The 24,611-nt window shown below is 41.8% G+C and overlaps 1 protein-coding gene across 1 annotated transcript in view; it reads left to right on the top strand.

The window, feature by feature from the left end:
* The window catches only part of LOC117246115 (eukaryotic translation initiation factor 4E type 2), a 30,132-nt gene extending 6,271 nt beyond the window's left edge, over positions 1 to 23,861 (top strand). Inside the window, exons 2-7 of the mRNA XM_078164149.1 lie at positions 7,435 to 7,525; positions 12,684 to 12,818; positions 12,970 to 13,074; positions 14,557 to 14,709; positions 15,756 to 15,892; positions 23,669 to 23,861. Of these exons, the coding sequence (XP_078020275.1) occupies positions 7,435 to 7,525; positions 12,684 to 12,818; positions 12,970 to 13,074; positions 14,557 to 14,709; positions 15,756 to 15,892; positions 23,669 to 23,708 (661 nt within the window). The 3' untranslated portion in view covers positions 23,709 to 23,861. The remainder of the gene's footprint in view (positions 1 to 7,434; positions 7,526 to 12,683; positions 12,819 to 12,969; positions 13,075 to 14,556; positions 14,710 to 15,755; positions 15,893 to 23,668) is intronic.
* Positions 23,862 to 24,611: the final 750 nt, after the last annotated feature.

Below are 24,611 nucleotides of genomic sequence, written 5' to 3'. Positions count from 1 at the left end.
CCATATACATGGCGACATAATCAGCTGTTGAAATGTTTAGCTGCAGGCATCGAAGGGAAACGAAGACAGGTGAATTCAGAAGGTGTTAAGGATAGGGGCTTAGTAATTCAGTTTGTCCGTGAGGGAGAGAAATACAGAAGGGATAAGTTAGTGAGGAGGCAAGGGTGTGGCCGCCTAGAAGGTGCTTGTGATTGGGAAATGCAAGTAGATTTAGGGGGAAAGCTTGTTGTTCCTCAGGAAATAGTCTGTACCAGGCAGAGGCCTGACTTAGTGTTGTGGTCAGTGAGTCAACAGATAGTTTATTTCATTGAGCTGACGGTTCCTTGGGAAGACTCAGTGGAAGAAGCCTATGAAAGAAAAAAGCTCAGATATGCAGACTTAGGAGCAGAAGCTGAGCAGCGAGGATGGAAGACTAGGATTTGTCCAGTGGAAGTGGGGTGTAGGGGATTCATAGCAAGATCAACTGTCTCACTCCTGGGGGAACTCGGAGTGCGGGGACAGAATTTGAGGAAGACAGTGAGGGAAATGTCAGATGAAGCAATTAAATGCAGCCAGTTTATCTATTACAGAAGAAATAATGTCAGCTGGGGGCCAGCAGGGGGAACTACTAAGCAGGGCACATAACTCCTTGAGATCAGGTGGAGAGATCCACTTCCTGTCAGGAGAAATCCAGGAAGAGGAAGTATTTAAGTATGGGAGTGGCCTATTGGAATCCATTTTGTTTGAGGCCATGCGGCAAGGTGAGTGTGCTTGCTGATCCTGTAAGTCCAGTTAGCTCCTTTAACTTTAGCTTATATTGTAGTTATGCTATGTAGTGTGTGAAATAGAGTATGGTGAATGTGACAGGAAAGCTAGTATCAGCATTGCTTCTGCCTGGAGCTCGCATGTATGGAGCCTGGGTTTGGTTGAAGATGGCAGTGCTGTTTGGGCTGAGAAAGCCATGTGTAAGTAAGAAGGAAATCCAGGAAGAGGAAGGTTATTTAAGTGTGGGAGTGGCCTATTTGAATCCATTTTGTTTGAGACCATGCTGCAAAGTGAGTGTGTTTGCTGATCCTGTGAGTTCATTTATCTCCTTTAACTTTAGTTTACATTGTAGTTATGCTATGTAGCGTGTGAAATAGAGTATGGTGAATGTGCTAGTAAAGGTAGTATCAGCATTGCTTCTGCCTGGAGCTCGCATAAACGGAGCCTGGGCTTGGTTGAAGTTGGCAGTGCTGTTTGGGCTGAGATCACTGTCCAGCCTCCTGGAGGTGTCATTGTTGTGAGGGCTCGTCCTGGGGAGGTAGACTGTACAGCCTAACCCGGCGGGGGAGTGTGATAGCCTAACAAGGCTTCCTTCTCTGGGTCTACCTCCTCTGTGGTAGTATAGGTAAGATAAAGGAGGTTGTTCGGTTAGTGTGGGGAGCAGTGAGACCTGGCATTAGGGGAGTGTCTCTGGGACGCCAGAGATCACTGTCTAGCCTCCTGGAGGTGTCGTGGGACTAACTTGACGAAACACCGGTGAAAGGAGGTTCCCACCCGATGACCCCAAAGACATGTTAGTTATCACTGCTCACGGGTCTGTATAGTTAAGCCTTGCCATAATAGCTTATCGTAGGGCTTAGGAGGATTATTCACTGAGTGCTGATCCCTTTTTTTTTTTTTTTTTATTAGAGCACAAACTTCTTGTGTTTATTTGAATTCCATGTTAAGTGAGAGCCCAAATTTCTGGAAGAAAGCAGACCATTCCACTTATGTCCATCATGGCTCTGGCCTCATTTTTCACACCACAGAAATGAAATTTACACCTTTGTGATCCGCATCCTGTCCTCTCGCTCACGGTGTGCTTTTTGTAGCTGTAGCACTTACGGTTTTTCATTAAACAGTTGGAGTTTGAGAGGAACTTTTGGCTCAGTTTCTGCCTTTTCTTGGTGTATTTAAATTTGACTGTGCCATTGCCAACTGGTGATTGGCTGAATCAACTCCAGCCGTTCGGCCAATCGTCTGTGTGTCACAGCACAGTCAAATTTGAATATTTCAGCAACCTGACTTCTTTGCAGTTAAAGCCTCATCATACAGAGGTAATTACATATGTGTCAGTCTGCCTGTCTGGGTCTGTCTGTCTCTGTCTTTCTGTGTCCATCTTGGACATTTTAGACTGCAGTCTTTTTTAGCTGTTAAGTTAAGCTGTTTTTTCTATCTGTAAGTGGACATACACACAGACAGACAAACAGACTCACACATACACAAACGCGCGACAGCACGTGAACATACACACATTCAGGCATGCACACACACACAGACACACAGTGATACATTTACTGCTATTAATAATTAGCGTATTGGTATGGGGATACTAGTTGGCAGCGAGCATCAGGCACACTCAAAATTCCATGTGAAATTTTCTAGTTCATTCATTCACTCATTCATTCATTCTTGAAAATGAAAATTTCATTCATGAAAATTTCAAATGCTCTGCAGAGATCAGATGAAGGCCACAGGATTTGTTTAAAGCCAATTTCCCAATTGCATATTTGAACCTAGCAACAGCTTTCTTTTTAATTTCACTCTCAGGTCCATGCCTTGATTTACCGGCGATAACCCAATTTTTAAAAGCTTCTCTGGCTTGCTGGTGGAGTTCATCCACATACTCATTCCAGCCTGGCCTGAAGCTGTACTTTTTTGCTTTTCTCTGAATGAGTGGTTTACTAGCCTTATTCAGACCCTGCACAATTCTGTCATATAGTACACATAGCTCTTCTTTGTGATTTGGCATACCACAGTTGAAATTATCACACATTATAGCATCATATGGAATTTCAATGTTACCTATGGTCTTCTCAGTCAAGTCATGATAATGTAGCAGGTCGTTCTCTGAGAGTTTAGCCCACTCAATTTTCCCACCATGATTAACCTGATTATCATCCGTGGTCATTGTAGGTAGGTTTTCTACATTGAGCATAATAGAGACAGGCATGTGGTCCGTTGTTGCAAACCCATACAAAATCTCAACTTTATCCACACATTCATGGGCATCAGCTGTGCTTACACAATGATCTAGCCAGGATGTTGTATTCCAAGCCTCACTGACATATGTATAGCTATCTGTTGGCAAATGGATCTTACTTGTTAACAAGAGCTTATTATCATGACAAAATTCAACTAGGTATCGGCCAAACACAGACTTCCTGTCAGAGATATCTGCATTCAAATCACCCATTACATAAATACAGGTACATTCATTTTCTTCAATAAAAGAGCCAATAAAAGCAAGCTTTTGAAGATATTGGTCCTCGTTACTGGAACATTCATAAGGTGTGTAAACATTCAAAATGATAAGAACATTACCATTATAAGAAACTTTTATTGCAACACACCCGTCTACTCTCAATCTAATCACACTGATCAGAGGGTCATATTTTTTATGCCACATAATGGCCACACCTCCAGGTATTCTGCCTTGAACCAACCCCAAGCTCAAATCTGTGGTTGACTCCCCCACCCCATGGAAGTTACTATGAACAGAGTTAAGCTTGTCCAGGTCCTGTTTAGCAAGAAAAGTTTCTTGTAGACAAAGAATGTCAGTTTCCTCAAGGAGTTTGTCAACAACAATTCGCCGTGCCTTATCCGCTGCATTGTGTCCTAGACGCAGGCCGCGTGTGTTATATGACACAATTCTCATGAGAAGTAGACAAATCTTATGCATGTCACCCAAGTAAGCAGCGATGGATGAAATGATTACTGCATGTCATTTACCCAAGCTTTCTCTTTACATCATGTTTCTCTCCACTCTCCTTTCTGCTTACATGTATAACTCCTTGTATGTTCACACAGTTGATCCTGGGTTCCAACTCCAATGTAGTTACTCAGTCTTGTTAATCATTAATGATATGGTGCAGATTTTAAGTTTAATACTATTATGGCCAGGACAGTCTGACAGACTGACAAACAGACATTGCAGATCTCTCTCACTCTGTGAGTTTTGCTAATATTTGATGACTTCCCATCCTACAACATAAGTGAAACAAACATGATGTCAGGACATTTTTTACCCTTGAAGAGGGCGGCACATGTAGGCCTATTTTAGATTTAGTAAAATGCCACAGATTAGCCTATGTTTTTAGAACTTCACCTGGTTGAACAATATGGTAAATAGGCCTACTATCATTTTGATTTCATTTGATTTGGAAACATAAAACATTACATAACATTTTTATAGACTAGTGGTTGTTCAGGTGGGGTTAAGAAAGATAAACACAAAAAGCAATGTTGTAGGAATTGAGCAGAGAGAAAACAATGACAGAGTACTGGGCCTATCCTATTTGTACCTAGCTAATGCATCTGGGTCTCGTTTCAATTTGGTTTTTCCGTAATTTGGTTTTGAAAGAGAAAACGGGAAAACGGAAGCACTTCCGTTATTTTGTTTTGTGTCTCAAAACGGAATAACGGGAAAACGGCCATATTTCCGTAAATCCGTTTCATTTTGAAAACAAAATATCAAACTATCAAAAGGTACACGGACCCTCACTACCACATAATACCACTTCATGCAAATGAAGCTATTATGTCATGTTTGAATAAAAAAGCCTGCATGTGCACATGTTGCTATAGTTATGTGACTTTTGAGGTCACACGAATATATTTAGAATGGTTTGATAATTTGCCACTTAGACCATGGGGAGGAGACCAGCTGAGTAAACTGATCTGTGGATGAGAAACTTGCAACTGAAGAAGTTACCCCCACCCCCCGGCCTAGACACTGGGGAAGGTAGGGAATCTTGAGGTGACCGGATGAGGGAACTTCTCATTTGAAGATCCAGATTAAGACAGTCTGTATCTTGATGGAGGTGGTGCAGGGGTGGAGGTGGGCTGGGAGTTTTGCTGAAATGACAGCTAGATGACAGCAGAGAGAGAAATTTGACAGCTAATGACGGATTGGTAGAGAACAGGGAGAGGCTGGCAGACTGTGACTTGTTGAAATATGTGAAGAAGGGTGGAGCAAGAGGATAGTGGGAAAACAGAGAAGTGGCTTTGAGGTATACTTAAGGTAAACATTAAAATACCTATTGAAACTTTGAAATACGCATCAATAGGTAAAATTTCAATTTATGTTTTGATGTTCAAATGGAGTCTCTATGTGAAAGTATACCACAAATGTTATTAGCATGTAGGCTAGCTGAAAACCCGATTTCAAGAAATGTGTGACTTGGAAAGAGTATGTATTGCTTGGAGCTTTCAGGGACAGAGTGGGGAACGTCTTGCACTACGGCAGATGAGGGTCACGGTGGGTGGTGAGGGTCACGGTGGCTGGTTTGGGGCGGAACAGGTTAGAACCCGCAGATTGCCGCTCGCGGCTATATTTATATCTGTAGTTTACAAAGTACTGACAGTAGTGTTTATACCTGTAGTTTATAAAGTACTGACAGTAGTGTTTATCTGTAGTTTATAAAGTACTGACAGTAGTATTTATATCTGTAGATTATAAAGTACTGACAGTAGTGTTTATATCTGTAGATTATAAAGTACTGACAGTAGTGTTTATATCTGTAGTTTATAAAGTACTGACAGTAGTGTTTATATCTGTAGATTATAAAGTACTGACAGTACTGTTTGTATCTGTAGTTTATAAAGTACTGACAGTACTGTTTATACCTGTAGATTATAAAGTACTGACAGTAGTGTTTGTTTCTGTAGTTTATAAAGTACTGACAGTGGTGTTTATACCTGTAGTTTATAAAGTACTGACAGTAGTGTTTATATCTGTAGATTATAAAGTACTGACAGTAGTGTTTGTCTGTAGTTTATAAAGTACTGACAGTAGTGTTTATATCTGTAGATTATAAAGTACTGACAGTAGTGTTTATCTGTAGTTTATAAAGTGCTGACAGTAGTGTTTATATCTGTAGATTATAAAGTACTGACAGTAGTGTTTATACCTGTAGTTTATAAAGTACTGACAGTAGTGTTTATCTGTAGTTTATAAAGTACTGACAGTAGTATTTATATCTGTAGATTATAAAGTACTGACAGTAGTGTTTGTATCTGTAGTTTATAAAGTACTGACAGTAGTGTTTATACCTGTAGATTATAAAGTACCAACAGTAGTGTTTGTATCTGTAGTTTATAAAGTATTGACAGTAGTGTTTATATCTGTTGTTTATAAAGTACTGACAGTCGTGTTTATATCTGTAGTTTATAAAGTACTGACAGTAGTGTTTATATCTGTAGATTATAAAGTACTGACAGTACTGTTTGTTTCTGTAGTTTATAAAGTACTGACAGTAGTGTTTATACCTGTAGTTTATAAAGTACTGACAGTAGTGTTTATATCTGTAGATTACAAAGTACTGACAGTAGTGTTTATACCTGTAGTTTATAAAGTACTGACAGTAGTGTTTATCTGTAGTTTATAAAGTACTGACAGTAGTATTTATATCTGTAGATTATAAAGTACTGACAGTAGTGTTTATATCTGTAGATTATAAAGTACTGACAGTAGTGTTTATATCTGTAGTTTATAAAGTACTGACAGTAGTGTTTATATCTGTAGATTATAAAGTACTGACAGTACTGTTTGTATCTGTAGTTTATAAAGTACTGACAGTACTGTTTATACCTGTAGATTATAAAGTACTGACAGTAGTGTTTGTTTCTGTAGTTTATAAAGTACTGACAGTGGTGTTTATACCTGTAGTTTATAAAGTACTGACAGTAGTGTTTATATCTGTAGATTATAAAGTACTGACAGTAGTGTTTGTCTGTAGTTTATAAAGTACTGACAGTAGTGTTTATATCTGTAGATTATAAAGTACTGACAGTAGTGTTTATCTGTAGTTTATAAAGTGCTGACAGTAGTGTTTATATCTGTAGATTATAAAGTACTGACAGTAGTGTTTATACCTGTAGTTTATAAAGTACTGACAGTAGTGTTTATCTGTAGTTTATAAAGTACTGACAGTAGTATTTATATCTGTAGATTATAAAGTACTGACAGTAGTGTTTGTATCTGTAGTTTATAAAGTACTGACAGTAGTGTTTATACCTGTAGATTATAAAGTACCGACAGTAGTGTTTGTATCTGTAGTTTATAAAGTATTGACAGTAGTGTTTATATCTGTTGTTTATAAAGTACTGACAGTCGTGTTTATATCTGTAGTTTATAAAGTACTGACAGTAGTGTTTATATCTGTAGATTATAAAGTACTGACAGTACTGTTTGTATCTGTAGATTATAAAGTACTGAGAGTAGTGTTTGTTTCTGTAGTTTATAAAGTACTGACAGTAGTGTTCATACTTGTAGTTTATAAAGTACTGACAGTAGTGGCATCACCTTGTCCAGGTGCTGCTGCTCTCACCTGTTCCACCTTCATAACTTTATTAACAATAAACAGAGACAACAGAGGAGACAGACTGATCAGCTGATGACCTCACAGACACTTCCTGTTTGTGTTTCAGTCCAAAAGAGGAGGAGGACCACCAAGAGACAGACTGTCACCATGACAACAGTGACGGGACCAACAATAACAACAATAATAACCGACGCAAGGTGAGACTACCTGTCCGTGTCTCTGTCTGTCCCTCTGTCTGTCTGTCCATCCATCTATCTGTCTGTCTCTCCGTCTTTCTCTCACTCTCTGTCTCTCTGTCTGTCCCTCTGTCTGTCTGTCTCTCCGTCTCTCTGTCTGTCCCTCTGTCTGTCTGTCTATCCCTCTCTCTGTCTGTCCCTCTGTCTGAAGGACTTGACATCAGGTTTCGTCCATTTGTACAGGACGAGTGGATGTTTTGTCCAGTAGGGTCCGTCCCATCAGATAGCTTAAAAGTCCAAACTAGAGCTGCACCCTGAAAGTCGGAGACTCGTGTCGTCAGTCAGAGACTTGTCAGTCGGAGACAAGTCAGTCGAAGACTCGTGTCGTCAGTCGGAGGCTTGTCAGTTGGCGACTTGTCAGTCGGAGACTCGTCTCGTCAGTCGGAGACTTGTGTCTTCAATTGGAGACTCGTGTCTCCAGTTGAGTCAGATCTCTTCGGGTCAGTCATTGATTTTATTTTTAGCCGGCGTGCTGTGCTGTGAACTTCAGGGACGTTTTGGTCTCCAGACGTTGATGCAGAGTGAGTGCTCTGTCACGGTCACATAACTCTGGGGTACAGACAGACGCAACGCAGAGATCACAGGGATCACCGAGTCTTCATACGATGCAGTCTTTGACTTCCTGTTTGATTTCTGGTGTCAGGAGGAGAAAAAAGTTGCACATTCGTCGCTAGCGCCGTTAGCTTGTTTTAAATGTTACATGAATGCGGTGGTCTCACTGAACGTCCTGTTGAGTGTCGTTCAAACTTTAAAACTTCATCACAGAAAAAAATCTAAGTGTTGAATATCCGTATTGATCAGCCAGATCTGACCAGTTTGGAGAACGTGACACAGTGGTCCCGCTCTAGTTTGGAGTCCTCTGTCAGATAATGTCCCGCTCTAGTTTGGAGAACGTGGGACAGTGGTCCCACTCTAGTTTGGAGTCCTCTGTCAGATAATGTCCCGCTCTAGTTTGGAGAACGTGACACAGTGGTCCCACTCTAGTTTGGAGTCCTCTGTCAGATAATGTCCCGCTCTAGTTTGGAGAACGTGGGACAGTGGTCTCCTGTCCTCTGTCAGATAATGTCCCGCTCTAGTTCGGAGAACATGAGACAGTGCAGTGTTTCCCACAGGACAGGAATCTATTTGTGGTGGTGTGGTGGGGGGGGCATATGGAGGGTGTAGTGTAAAAGTTCGTGTTCAACAAATCAAGTAGCAAGGTTAAGATACATAAGTTGATTAAGAGACAAAAAGATCATATAATCATGTTTCATGTACAAGGCATTATAAGACTCCTTGATCTGCATCTGAATATGATAAAACATTGTTGTATATGTCAAAGTATTCATAGCACCAGACTATGTAATCATGTTGTATGCACCTACTGAAAGAACACACTATGTCTTGTTTAATGATGAAACACATACTCAAATGTTGTAATATACACACACATTCACATATTGTATTCTAAAGGTTCACTTTGTATAAGAATGAGAGCACTGAGGACGGTATAAAAGTCCTCAAAATTCACATGTTTTTTAAAAATAGAGTGAAAGCGAAACCAGACCTAAGGGTAGAAGATTTGGGAAATTCCAGGCTGCATTACACCATTAAAAACGGGCCCAATCAGAATTGGACACAAAGGAAAGTTTTCCACCAATAGAATTGGACTTGAGTGGGAAGGATTAGCAAAAAGAGGTGGAGACTCATTTGAATCTCCACCAGCATATAAGCCAGGGCTCTGAGAGCAGGTTTTCAGTCACACTCCGGAGTCTGACTCGCTAAGTTGTATGTGTTAGAGCCTGTTGACACATTAAACTTGATTGCATCGGACTTTGCCTGTTTCCAGTGTTTCTTTAAGTATTTACCAGCTGAACCTAAGATATCAAAATCGACATCTGAGGACAACTGACAAGAGACAAGAGGTTCAAGGTCGGGAGCCTACAGGCCCACTTCCAGGCGCCGACTTTAGACACTTCAAGGGGTATTGAAAATATTTTTCAGTACTCATCTCTGTGAAGAAGTGAACATCCAACGTCAGAGTTAATTACTAACGAGCAGAACCTTAAGGCCGGGCTCCACCGGCTGCAAACGTGAGTGTCAAGTCAGCGTAGCGTCACGGCATATTCATTTGGGCTCCACTGACTGCGTATGGAAGCGACACGTAGAGAAGCCAGCAGGGTTGTTTACCGTTTGCCGAGCCGAGAGGCTGCATGTAGTCTGCATGAAATGTTAAAGCATTTTCCATCTAAGTTATTACATATATTTGAGTTATCTACAGGTTTACTGTACTGTTTGTCATCTACTCGCTTTCAAATGTCCGCCATGGACATTTACACAATGTCACGGATAAACATGGGTGAATGCATGAAAAAAAATCATCACATATCACCTCTGATAATGGTTTATTCATTTAAAAACACATTGTGCTCGTTTAGCACACTATTTCGTGTAGTTTTTATCAGCTGGAGGGTCGCGTAGGGGAGCGTAGCGCGACAAAAATAGAAGAGCCACATAAAATAGAGAGTTGTCGTGTGACAGGCGGTGGTTGCCGTGCCACTCTCGTTGCCGGTGCAGCCGCTGTAATTGATTAACGGGGGCAAGCTACTATGGGATTCGTGCTGCAGTTAACACTACTAACAGCGTGAGTTAATGTCTCGGCACATGTTTAGCTTCCAACTATGTTAATACAGACACAGGCTAATATAACATGATGAGTTAGAGTTGTTCGGACCACTTTTGGACTTGTTTGCCCACATATTTGTACCGAGAGGTCTTACCTTCGTCTTTGGATCCGTTCTGCTACTACGTCTGCTTCTACTTCTTCTTCTGGTGGACCAGGTGCGTTAAGTACGTCTTTACGATGCATACCGCCACCTATTGCACCGGAATTGTAATGACAAGCTACATTCACAGACAGTGAGTCCCATTATAATGTGTTTATGAGCGAGGTCGAACAGGTTGTGCCAAAAGCAGAAAAATCTATATGTGGCGGAGATAATTTATACGTGGTGCACCGCCACAGATAAATGAATGTATGGGAAACACTGCAGTGGTCTCCTGTCCTCTGTCAGATAATGTCCCGCTCTAGTTTGGAGAAAGTGAGACAGTGGTCTCCTGTCCTCTGTCAGATAATGTCCCGCTCTAGTTTGGAGAAAGTGAGACAGTGGTCTCCTGTCCTCTGTCAGATAATGTCCCGCTCTAGTTTGGAGAAAGTGAGACAGTGGTCTCCTGTCCTGTCAGATAATGTCCCGCTCTAGTTTGGAGAATGTGAGACATTTCTTATTTCTGTCTCCACTGCCTCCATCTTTGTTCTGATGAGCTTCCTGTCTGATGGCGCTGACTCAGACCTCTGCTGACCTCAGCAGGAAACAAACCTCTGATAAACAGCTGATTTTATTATTCAGGACCAAAAGTTGGATTAAAAGGTGTTTATGTAAAATTAATAATGTTTAATGGAAGATAAATCCATGGTGTCTGAATAGAGACTGTATCACCATGTTTAATATCACTGCTGTGATGATGTTTCCCCACCTCTAACAGACAGAGAGATGGAGACTATGACGGAGCTGTAGAAGACAGGGTGGAGACGGTGATGGAGCTGTAGAGGACAGGGTGGAGACTGACGGAGCTGTAGAGGACAGGGTGGAGACGGTGACGGAGCTGTAGAGAACAGTGTGGAGACAGTGACGGAGTTGTAGAGGACAGGGTGGAGATGGTGACGGAGCTGTAGAGGACAGGGTGGAGACGGTGACGGAGCTGTAGAGGACAGGGTGGAGACGGTGACGGAGTTGTAGAGGACAGGGTGGAGATGGTGATGGAGCTGTAGAGGACAGGGTGGAGATGGTGACGGAGCTGTAGAGAACAGTGTGGCGACGGTGACGGAGTTGTAGAGAACAGTGTGGAGACTGACGGAGCTGTAGAGGACAGTTTGGAGACTGACGGAGCTGTAGAGGACAGGGTGGAGACTGACGGAGCTGTAGAGGACAGGGTGGAGACGGTGACGGAGCTGTAGAGAACAGTGTGGAGATGGTGACGGAATTGTAGAGAACAGGGTGGAGATGGTGACGGAGCTGTAGAGGACAGGGTGGAGACGGTGACGGAGCTGTGGAGAACAGTGTGGAGACGGTGACGGAGTTGTAGAGGACAGGGTGGAGATGGTGACGGAGCTGTAGAGGACAGGGTGGAGACGGTGACGGAGCTGTAGAGAACAGTGTGGAGACGGTGACGGAGTTGTAGAGGACAGGGTGGAGATGGTGACGGAGCTGTAGAGGACAGGGTGGAGACAGTGACGGAGTTGTAGAGGACAGGGTGGAGATGGTGACGGAGCTGTAGAGGACAGGGTGGAGATGGTGACGGAGCTGTAGAGGACAGGGTGGAGATGGTGACGGAGCTGTAGAGAACAGGGTGGAGACTGACGGAGCTGTAGAGAACAGTGTGGAGATGGTGACGGAGCTGTAGAGGACAGGGTGGAGATGGTGACGGAGCTGTAGAGGACAGGGTGGAGATGGTGATGGAGCTGTAGAGGACAGGGTGGAGATGGTGATGGAGCTGTAGAGGACAGGGTGGAGCTCTGCCCTGAGACACAGATGGGAGACAGTCTCTGTTTTTACACTATCAGGGTCGTCAGACATGTTTGTGTTTAAACCTGTGAAAAATGACGTTTCATTATGACAGCAGAAACTGTGGGTCAGTGACATCACACATTAATGAATTCATTCATTCATTCATTCTTCATTCATTCAGTTAACTACTGACGGACTGTGATCAACTGACTCCATCTCCTTTGTCTGTACTTGTACCTGTCTGTACCTGCCTGTACCTGTCTGTGTGTACCTGTCTGTCTCTGTCTGTGTGTACTTGTCTGTCTGTACCTGTGTGTATCTGTCTGTGTGTACCTGTCTGTCTGTACCTGTGTGTATCTGTCTGTGTGTACCTGTCTGTACCTGTCTTTACCTGTCTGTATCTGTCTGTCTGTACCTGTCTGTGTGTACCTGTCTGTACCTGTCTGTGTGTACCTGTCTGTACCTGTCTATCTGTACCTATCTGTACCTTTCTGTCCTTGTCTGTACCTGTCTTTACCTGTCTGTATCTGTCTGTCTGTACCTGTCTGTACCTGTCTGCGCCTGTCTGTGTGCAGGCGGTGTGTCCAGGTGTAGGTGAACACCCCCTCCAATATAACTACACCTTCTGGTACAGCAGAAGAACTCCGAGTCGTCCTGCAAGTTCTCAGAGCTACGAACAAAACATCCGACAGATCGGCTCAGTGGCATCGGTACACACACACACACAGGTGTCTTTAGGTGCAGGTGACATCATATCTTCAGTGTCTGATCATCATCATCACCTTCATCAGCTGTGTGTGTGTGTGTGTGTGTGCGCGCGTGCGTGCGTGCATGTGTGTGTGTGCGTGTGCGCGTGTTCAGGTGGAGCAGTTCTGGAGGTTCTACAGTCACCTGGTGAGACCAGGTGATCTGAGTGGACACAGTGACTTCCACCTGTTCAAGGAAGGAATCAAACCCATGTGGGAGGTAACACCGCCCTGTACTTTAGTTACACTGCAACAGCACCCTGTACTGTACTGTGGTTACACTGTAACACCACCCTGTACTGTACTGTGGTTACACTGTAACACCACCCTGTACTGTACTGTGGTTACACTGTAACACCATCCTGTACTGTACTGTAGTTACACTATAACACCATCCTGTACTGTACTGTAGTTACACTATAACACCACCCTGTACTGTACTGTAGTTACACTGTAACACCACCCTGTACTTTAGTTACACTGCAACAGCACCCTGTACTGTACTGTGGTTACACTGTAACACCACCCTGTACTGTACTGTGGTTACACTGTAACACCATCCTGTACTGTACTGTGGTTACACTGTAACACCATCCTGTACTGTACTGTGGCTACACTGTAACACCACCCTGTACTGTAGTAACACTGTAACACCACCCTGTACTGTAGTTACACTGTAGCACCACCCTGTACTGCACTGTAGTGTTATTGTAACACCACTCTGTACTGTAGTTTTACTGTGGTTACACTATAACACCACTCTGTACTGTACTGTGGTTACACTGTAACACCACCTTGTACTGTGGTTACACTGTAACATCACCCTGTACTGTAGTTACACTGTAACACCACCCTGTACTATAGTAACACTGTAACACCACCCTGTACTGTACTATAGTTACACTGTAGCACCACCCTGTACTGCACTGTAGTGTTATTGTAACACCACCCTGTACTGTAGTTTTACTGTAGTTGCACTGTAACATCACCCTGTACTGTACTGTAGTTACACTGTAACACCACCCTGTACTGTACTGTAGCAACACCCTGTACTGTACTGTAGTTACACTGTAGCACCACCCTGTACTGCACTGTAGTGTTATTGTAACACCACCCTGTACTGTAGTTTTACTGTAGTGATACTGTAACACCACCCTGTACTGCACTGTAGTGTTATTGTAACACCATCCTGCACTGTAGTTTTACTGTAGTTACACTGCAACACCACCCTGTACTGTAGTTTCACTGTAGTGATACTGTGACACCACCCTGTACTGCACTGTAGTGTTATTGTAACACCACCCTGTACTGTAGATTTGCTGTTGATATACAGTAGTTATATTTTTATTTTTTTTTAAAGATTTTTTTGGGCATTTTTAAGCCTGTAATTGATAGGACAGATAAGCGTGAAGGGGGGACAGAGAGAGGGAGTGACATGCAGCAAAGGCCCACAGGCTGGAGTCGAACCCTGGCCGCTGCAGCAACAACCTTGTACATGGGGTGCCTGCTCTCCCACTAATCCACTGACACCCCAGTAGTTATAGTTTTGATATACTGTACTTATACTTTTGATATACCGTTGATATACTGTAGTTATAGTGTAGTTATACTATTGATACTGATACTGTTGATGCTGTTGATTTGTTTATGCTCTGAAGTCGTATTGACATCGTAATCACTTGTCCTGTCCTTGCCCCCCCAGGATGACTCTAACCGCAGTGGGGGGAAGTGGATCATTCGTCTTCGTAAAGGTTTGGCCAGTCGGTTCTGGGAGAACATCATACTGGCCATGTTGGGAGAACAGTTCATGGTGGGAGAGGAGATCTGTGGAGCTGTGGTCTCTATACGCTTTCAGGTGCTTCTGTTACTTCTGTACTGTTACTGCAGTAGAACCACTGCAGAACTACTGCTGTAATACTGCAGTGGTTCTGCATAACTACTGATGTGGTACTGCATAACTACTGCTGTAATAATGCAGAGAGACCACAGAACTACTGCAGTACGACCGCACTGACAGTCTGCTGCATTTGATTTATGAGTTACTGGGTGTTTCTCAAAGTCAAGGAAGGATCCTCAAACGGCCGAATTTGGAGGATGCTACGTCATATACCCACGGAAGGACTGTTCCAATGTCAAGGATCCTTCTGAGTTTCACGAAGGACTGAGTCCTTCTCTCAGAGAAATTCCAAGGATGCATCTGTGGATCCTCTGCAGGTTTAAAATCCCCACAATGCTTTGCACACGATTTGCTGGAAGTGAGGGTGGGGCCTCTTCAATGAAACCTGTGCCAGTGGAGCTCAGCAGGATTTAGATTAATATGTCATTTATTTGGATTCATGTCTCCACCAGTTTTTATCAGATAGAAACCTTATCATTTACACTTTCCAATGTGCCCGCTGTCACATAATTACATTTATTAAATAACGTGATCTAGATAAAACATAAAAGTTTTAAATGAATCATTCACAGTAGAGATGGAGCACTAAGTGTGTGGTGACACAGAAAATATGGATCACTGTGAAATGACAGAGTGATTCTGTGTGTGAGTCTGTGTTCATACTGTTAATGATCATTTAGAACCTTCTTAGCTGTTGTGTTTACTTCATTACTCCACTTACTCTTAAATACGATCCAGAAATATATTCTCCCTAAAGGTCACGTGACTCTGACAATACTGATAGATTTGTTCAAACTGTCCAATAACATTAGAGAGTGATAATATAAGGTCTGTCCAGGACCTGGTTCAGGAATACAAACTGACATACTCTGAGAACCTGTCTGTCCCTTCCTGTCTGTCTCCACTTGTCTGTCCCTTTCTGTCCATCTCTACCTGTCTGTCCCTTCCTGTCTTTCTCTACCTGCCTAACTCTACCTGTCTGTCTCTACCTGTCTCCATATCAGGAAGACATCTTGTCCATCTGGAACAAAACGTCCAATGACCAAATGACAACGTCCAGAATCAGAGACACTTTAAGACGAGTCCTGAACCTTCCAGCCAACACCATCATGGAGTACAAGACCCACAACGACAGTCTCAGGTACTACAACTGCTACGACTACTGTTACTAATACTGCTACTACTACTGCTACTACTGCTACGACTACTGTTACTAATACTGCTACTACTACTACTACTGCTACTGCTGCTACGACTACTGTTACTAATACTGCTACTACTACTGCTACTACTGCTACTGCTACTACTGCTACGACTACTGTTACTAATACTGCTACTACTACTGCTACTACTGCTACGACTACTGTTACTAATATTGCTACTACTACTACTACTACTACTGCTACTACTGCTACGACTACTGTTACTAATACTGCTACTACTACTATTACTACTACTACTGCTACTACTGCTACGACTACTGATACTAATACCGCTACTACTACTACTACTGCTACTACTGCTACGACTACTGTTACTACTACTGCTACTACTACTGCTACTGCTACTACTACTGCTACTGCTACGACTACTAATACTAATACTGCTACTGCTACTACTGCTACGACTACTGTTACTAATACTGCTACTACTACTACTACTGCTACGACTACTAATACTAATACTGCTACTGCTACTACTACTGCTACTGCTATGACTACTAATACTAATACTGCTACTGCTACTACTGCTACGACTACTGTTACTAATACTGCTACTACTACTACTACTGCTACGACTACTGTTACTAATATCGCTACTGCTACTACTGCTACAACTACTGTTACTCATACTGCTACTACTACTGCTACTGCTACTACTACTACTGCTACTGTTACTACCACTGCTACTATAACTACTGCTGCTACTGCTACTGCTACTGTTACTGCTACTGCTGCTGCCACTGCTGCTACTGCTACTGCTGCTACTCCTGCTACTACTGCTAATTATTAATTCATGCTTTATCCTGCATGGACAGTAAGCAAACAGCATTTAGCGCAGCTAGTGTTACTAGTGGGCATTTTGGCTCTTACCAGTAGTACTAGTAAGGTCCAAAATGTGCTTCTAGTATAACTAGTAACCATTTTGGCTCTTAACTGGTGTAACTAGTTAACATTTTGGCTCCTACTAGTAGTACAACTGGATATTTTGGCTCTTGCTAGTGTTACTAGTAATCATTTTGGCTCTTAACTGGTGTAACTAGTTCAATTCAATTCAATTCAATTCAATTTTATTTATAAAGCCCAATATCACAAATCACAATTTGCCTCACAGGGCTTTACAGCATACGACATCCCTCTGTCCTTATGACCCTCACAGCTGATCAGGAAAAACTCCCCAAAAAAAACCCTTTAACGGGGAAAAAAAACGGTAGAAACCTCAGGAAGAGCAACTGAGGAGGGATCCCTCTTCCAGGACGGACAGACGTGCAATAGATGTCGTACAGAACAGATCAACATGATAAATTAACAGTAATCCGTATGAAACAATGGGACAGAGAGAGAGAGAGAGAGAGAGATGCAGGTAATGACAGTAGCTTACAACAACATTATTGAAAGTAATAATATTATAGTTATGGTTCTGGCTACTGTGGTACAATATGTTGAAAGTATGTATTAATATCTGACAGTATACAGTACAGGCCAAAAGTTTGGACACACCTTCTCATTCAATGCGTTTTCTTTATTGTCATGACTATTTACATTGTAGATTCTCACTGAAGGCATCAGAACTATGAATGAACACATGTGGAGTTATGCACTTAACAAAAAAAGGTGAAATAACTGAAAACATGTTTTATATTCTAGTTTCTTCAAAATAGCCACCCTTTGCTCTGATTACTGCTTTGCACACTCTTGGCATTCTCTCCATGAGCTTCAAGAGGTAGTCACCTGAAATGGTTTTCCAACAGTCTTGAAGGAGTTCCCAGAGGTGTTTAGCACTTGTTGGCCCCTTTGCCTTCACTCTGCGGTCCAGCTCACCCCAAACCATCTGGATTGGGTTCAGGTCCGGTGACTGTGGAGGCCAGGTCATCTGCCGCAGCACTCCATCACTCTCCTTCTTGGTCAAATAGCCCTTACACAGCCTGGAGGTGTGTTTGGGGTCATTGTCCTGTTGAAAAATAAATGATCGTCCAACTAAACGCAAACCGGATGGGATGGCATGTCGCTGCAGGATGCTGTGGTAGCCATGCTGGTTCAGTGTGCCTTCAATTTTGAATAAATCCCCAACAGTGTCACCAGCAAAACACCCCCACACCATCACACCTCCTCCTCCATGCTTCACAGTGGGAACCAGGCATGTGGAATCCATCCGTTCACCTTTTCTGCGTCTCACAAAGACACGGCGGTTGGAACCAAAGATCTCAAATTTGGACTCATCAGACCAAAGCACAGATTTCCACTGGTCTAATGTCCATTCCTTGTGTTTCTTGGCCCAAACAAATCTCTTCTGCTTGTTGCCTCTCCTTAACAGTGGTTTCCTAGCAGCTATTTGACCATGAAGGCCTGATTCGCGCAGTCTCCTCTTAACAGTTGTTCTAGAGATGGGTCTGCTGCTAGAACTCTGTGTGGCATTCATCTGGTCTCTGATCTGAGCTGCTGTTAACTTGCGATTTCTGAGGCTGGTGACTCGGATGAACTTATCCTCAGAAGCAGAGGTGACTCTTGGTCTTCCTTTCCTGGGTCGGTCCTCATGTGTGCCAGTTTCGTTGTAGCGCTTGATGGTTTTTGCGACTCCACTTGGGGACACATTTAAAGTTTTTGCAATTTTCCGGACTGACTGACCTTCATTTCTTAAAGTAATGATGGCCACTCGTTTTTCTTTAGTTAGCTGATTGGTTCTTGCCATAATATGAATTTTAACAGTTGTCCAATAGGGCTGTCGGCTGTGTATTAACCTGACTTCTGCACAACACAACTGATGGTCCCAACCCCATTGATAAAGCAAAAAATTCCACTAATTAACCCTGATAAGGCACACCTGTGAAGTGGAAACCATTTCAGGTGACTACCTCTTGAAGCTCATGGAGAGAATGCCAAGAGTGTGCAAAGCAGTAATCAGAGCAAAGGGTGGCTATTTTGAAGAAACTAGAATATAAAACATGTTTTCAGTTATTTCACCTTCTTTTGTTAAGTACATAACTTCACATGTGTTCATTCATAATTTTGATGCCTTCAGTGAGAATCTACAATGTAAATAGTCATGAAAATAAAGAAAACTCATTGAATGAGAAGGTGTGTCCAAACTTTTGGCCTGTACTGTACATGTGTGACAATAATCATATGTGTATAATAACAGTAGAAGTATGACTAATGACTAATGATGGCAGCAGCAGCAGGAGGCATCTGGCAGGACCACGGCAGCAGCACAACCACACACGTCACACTGTCCAGGCACCGCTGTGATATGAGTTAATCTGAGAGACCGTGGAGCACAAAGGCTCCGGAGACGAAGCCGAGTTAGTGACATCCAGAATGGCCGAGTTAGCAAGATGCAGTAATAGGATACGAGAGAGAGAGAGAGAGGGACCAATTTTTCTGCATCTTTTCGGGTCAGGATAGGCCTAATTTTCTCAATATTACGCAGATGAAAAAATGCAGTCCGTGAGGTTTGTTTTAAATGAGAATTAAAAGACAAATCTTGATCAAATATTACTCCGAGGTTTCTTACGGTAGTGCTAGAGGCCAGAGCAATGCCATCTAGAGAAACTATATCATCAGATAAAGAGTCTCTGAGTTGTTTGGGGCCAAGAACAATAACTTCAGTTTTGTCTGAATTTAACATCAGGAAATTGGTGCTCATCCAATTTTTTATGTCTTTAAGGCAGTTATGGAGTTTAGTTAATTGATTACTTTCTTCTGGCTTCATCGATAAATACAGTTGTGTATCATCCGCATAACAATGGAAATTTATAGAGTGATTTCTAATGATGTTACCTAAAGGAAGCATATATAGAGTAAATAGGATTGGTCCGAGCACAGAACCTTGCGGAACTCCAAAACAAACTTTGGTACGTAAGGATGATTCATTATGAGCGTCAACAAACTGAAAACGATCAGATAAATAAGATTTAAACCAGCTCAGTACAGAACCTTTTAGGCCAATTAAGTGATCCAGTCTCTGCAGTAGAATTTGATGGTCAATCGTGTCAAACGCCGCACTAAGATCTAATAAAACAAGCACAGAGACAAATCCTTTGTCTGAAGCAATCAGAAGGTCATTTGTAATTTTAACTAGTGCTGTCTCAGTGCTATGATGCACTCTAAATCCTGACTGAAATTCCTCAAATAAATTATTATCATGGAGAAAATCACACAGCTGGTCTGCGACTACTTTCTGAAGGATCTTTGACATAAAGGGAAGATTAGATATTGGTCTATAGTTGGCTAACACCTCTGGATCCAGGGTGGGCTTTTTTAGTAGAGGTTTAATTACAGCTACCTTAAAAGACTGTGGTACATAGCCTGTTAATAAGGATATATTGATCATATCTAATATATGAGTGTTAACTAAAGGAAAGACCTCCTTAAGTAGCCTAGTTGGGATGGGGTCTAAGAGACACGTTGATGATTTAGATGAAGAAATCACTGCGGTCAATTCTTGAAGAGAAATTGGGGAGAAGCAATCTAAATATATATTAGGTCTTACAGCTGTGTTTGAGGTTAGATAGGTACTATCTGAGGACAGGAGGTCCTGAATTTTGCCTCTAATAGTTAGAATTTTGTCATTAAAAAAGCTCATAAAATCATTACTGCTAAGGGCTAAAGGAATACAAGGCTCAATAGAGCTTTGACTCTCAGTCAGCCTGGCTACAGTGCTGAAAAGAAACCTGGGGTTGTTCTTATTGTCTTCTATTAATGCTGAGTAATAGTTTGCTCTGGCATTGCGGAGGCCCCTCTTATAAGTTTTGAGACTGTCTGTCCAGATTAAACGAGATTCTTCCAGTTTGGTTAATCACCAGTTCCTTTCAAATTTTGTGACAGCACTATCTGATAAACATCTAGTATAGTAACTGTTGCTGAGTGGCGTGTACTCGAGTAAAAAGATAAAAAGAAATCAAAAGTAATCAGATAATGATCCGATAGCGAGGGATTCTGTCGAAAGAATTTTAGATTATCAATTTCAATTCCATACGTCAGAACTAGATCGAGGGTATGGTTAAAACAATGAGTGGGTTCATGTACACCCTGACTGAAGCCAATGGAGTCTAATAATGAGATAAACGCGGTAGCCAGGGAGTCATTATCAACGTCCACATGAATGTTAAAATCGCCGACAATAATAACTTTATCTGATTTAAGAACTAAACTGGATAAAAACTCTGAGAATTCAGATACAAATTCAGAATACGGGCCAGGAGCACGGTACACTATAACAAATAAAAGTGGCTGTGAGGTTTTCCAGGTCGGATGTAAAAGACTAAGAACGAGGCTTTCAAATTAATTATAATCTAGTTTAGGTTTAGAGCTGATTAACAGACTAGAGCCGCTGCCTCGAGGAATGTGGGTATTATTATGACTGGGAGGAGTGGATTCATTTAGACTGACATATTCATCTGGACACAGCCAGGTTTCAGTGAGACTGAGTAAATCAATATGATTATCTGATATTAATTAGTTTACTAACACTGCTTTAGACGATAGAGACCTGATATTTAACAGTCTGCATTTAATTCTCCTGTTTTGTCTTTCTGTCACAGAAGAGGTTTTAATTTTTATGAGGTTGTTATGCACAACTCCTCTTTGTTTAATTTTAGATTTAAATAATTTAGGTGGTTGGGGGACAGACACCGTTTGTATAAAACTATGAAAACTATGGGTGGGTAACTGCACTAGAAGCTCAGAGAGGTGTATAGGACTGTAACTCTGAGTCCTGGTCTCAACTCTGGGTTGTCAGGGATTTAAATTACTAATAAAGTTTGTCAGGTTCCTAGAAATGAGAGCAGCTCCAACCAAAGTGGGATGAATGCCGTCTCTCCTAATAAGACCAGGTTTTCCCCAGAAAGTTTGCCAATGATTAACGAAACCCACATCGTTTGCTGGACACCACCTGGACAGCCAGCGATGAAATGATGACATGCGGCTAAACATGTCATCACTGGTAGTAGTTCAACTGGATATTTTGGCTCTGGCTAGTGTTACTAGTAATCATTTTGGCTCTTAATTGGTGTAACTAGTTAACATTTTGGCTCCTACTAGTAGTACTAGTGGATATTTTGGCTCTTGCTAGTGTATCTAGTAAGCATTTTGAACTTTCCTAGTTAACTAGTTCACCAGCTCAACTAGTACGGCTTTTGTCCAAACTAAAACTGTCACTAGTTGCTGGAAAAGCGTAACTAGTATGAGGTTTTGTTCAACTAGTACGGTAAAATGGCGAACTAGTTCAACAAAATGTCCAACTAATGGTGCCAAAGACTGAACTAGTTGAGGACACTTTCGTTTGATATTAAGGATATTTAATTAATGCTCAAAGGGCTTTCCATAGCATTGCTACTGTTACTGCTGCTGCTACTGCTGCTACCACTACTATTGCTACTACTGCTGTTACTACTACTACTATTGCTACTACTGTTAATACGACTACCTTTATCCCGTCAGAACCATGATCTTGAAGGAACCTGTAACATGTCAGAACCATGATCTGTGAGGAACCTTTATCATGTCAGAACCATGATCTGAGTAACTTAAATCATGTCAGAACCATGATCTGTGAAGAACCTTTATCCTGTCAGAACCATGATCTAAGGAACCTTTATCATATAAGAACCATGATCTGAGGAACTTTAATCATGTCAGAACCATGATCTGTGAGGAACCTTTATCATATAAGAACCATGATCTGAGGAACTTTAATCATGTCAGAACCATGATCTGAGGAACTTAAATCATGTCAGAACCATGATCTATGACGAACTTTTATCATGTCAGAACCATGATCTGTGAGGAACCTTTATCATGTCAGAACCATGATCTGAGGAACTTAAATCATGTCAGAACCATGATCTGTGAAGAACCTTTATCCTGTCAGAACCATGATCTAAGGAACCTTTATCATATAAGAACCATGATCTGAGGAACTTTAATCATGTCAGAACCATGATCTGTGAGGAACTTTAATCATGTCAGAACCATGGTCTGTGAGGAACCTTAATCATCTCAGAACCATGATCTGTCAGGAACCTTAACCATGTCACAACCATGATCTATGAGGAACCTTTATCATGTTAGAACCATGATCGGTCGGGGACCTTAATCATGTCAGAACCATGATCTGAGGAACTCTTATCATGTCAGAACCGTGATCTGTGAAGAACTTTTATCATGTCAGAACCATGATCTGTGAGGAACCTTAATCATGTCCGAACCATGATCTGTGAGGAACCTTAATCATGTCAGAACCATGATTCGTGAGGAACCTTTATCATGTCCGAACCATGATCTGAGGAACCTTAATCATGTCAGAACCATGATCTGTCAGGTACCGTTATCATGTCAGAACCATGATCTGTCAGGAACCTTTATCATGTCAGAACCATGATCTGAGGAACCTTAATCATGTCAGAACCATGATCTGTGAGGAACCTTTATCCTGTCAGAACCATGATCTAAGGAACCTTTATCATGTAAGAACCATGATCTATCAGGAACCTTAATCATGTCAGATCCATGATCTATCAGGAACCTTTGTCATGTCAGAACCATGATCTGTCAGGAACCTTTGTCATGTCAGAACCATGATCTGTGAGTAACCTTTATCCTGTCAGAACCATGATCTGTGAGGAACCTTTATCATGTGAGGACCTGTAGAACCAGAAATTGACCTTCATGTTAACAGTTTTCCTCTGTGTATGTTTCAGGGACAACTCGAGTTTCAGAAACACAAAGATCTCCCTCTGAAGACAATCATTATCTCCTGTCAGGATGCAGATCACCATGGTTACACTCTGCTCTGTCAATGGCCATGGGAGGGTTGTTTTTTTTTGTGTGTGTGTGTGTGTGTGTGTGTGTGTGTGTTTTTGATCGTGGACCAATAAACTGAAATGGACTGAAGTTGTTTGTTTTATTGTTTCAAACATCGATTGATTAGTGATCAGATCGTTTTATTTAAATCCAAACTGTTCAGTATAAACCAGTATAACCGGTATATATGTGTATAAACCAGTATATACGTGTATAAACCAGTATAACCAGTATATACCTGTTTAAACCAGTATTTATTTATTTATTTTTTTAAATTTTATGTACTTTATTAATCCCTGAGGGGAAATTCAATGTTTTTCACTCTGTTGTCAATTACACACAGATCCGAACACACACATGCACAAACAGGACCTATACATGCACTAAGTGGAGAGATGTCAGAGTGAGGGTGCCCATGACAGGCGCTCTGAGCAGTTGGGGAGTTCGGTGCCTTGCTCAAGGGCACCTCGGCAGTGCCCAGGAGGTGAACTGGCACCGCTCCATATTTTAAGTCTGGACGGGGACTTGAACAGGCGACCCTCCCCTGGTTATACTGCTGCCCAGTATAACCAGTATATACAAGTATAAACCAGTACCTATATTAACCAGTATAACCAGTATATACCTGTATAAACCAATATAACCAGTGTGTACCTGTACATACCTGTATAAACCAGTATATACCTATATAAACCAGTATAAACCAGAATATACCAGTATAAACCAGTATATACCTGTATAAACGGGAAAAACCAGTGTATAAATCAGTATAACCAGTATATACTTGTATGAACCAGTATATACCTGTATAAACCAGTATATACCAGTATAAACCTGTAT

Source organism: Epinephelus lanceolatus, chromosome 22 (genome assembly GCF_041903045.1).
Source record: "Epinephelus lanceolatus isolate andai-2023 chromosome 22, ASM4190304v1, whole genome shotgun sequence".
Lineage (NCBI taxonomy): Eukaryota > Metazoa > Chordata > Actinopteri > Perciformes > Serranidae > Epinephelus > Epinephelus lanceolatus.
The sequence above is the reverse complement of the archived record's forward strand: the minus strand, read 5'-3'. Positions and strand labels throughout refer to the sequence as shown.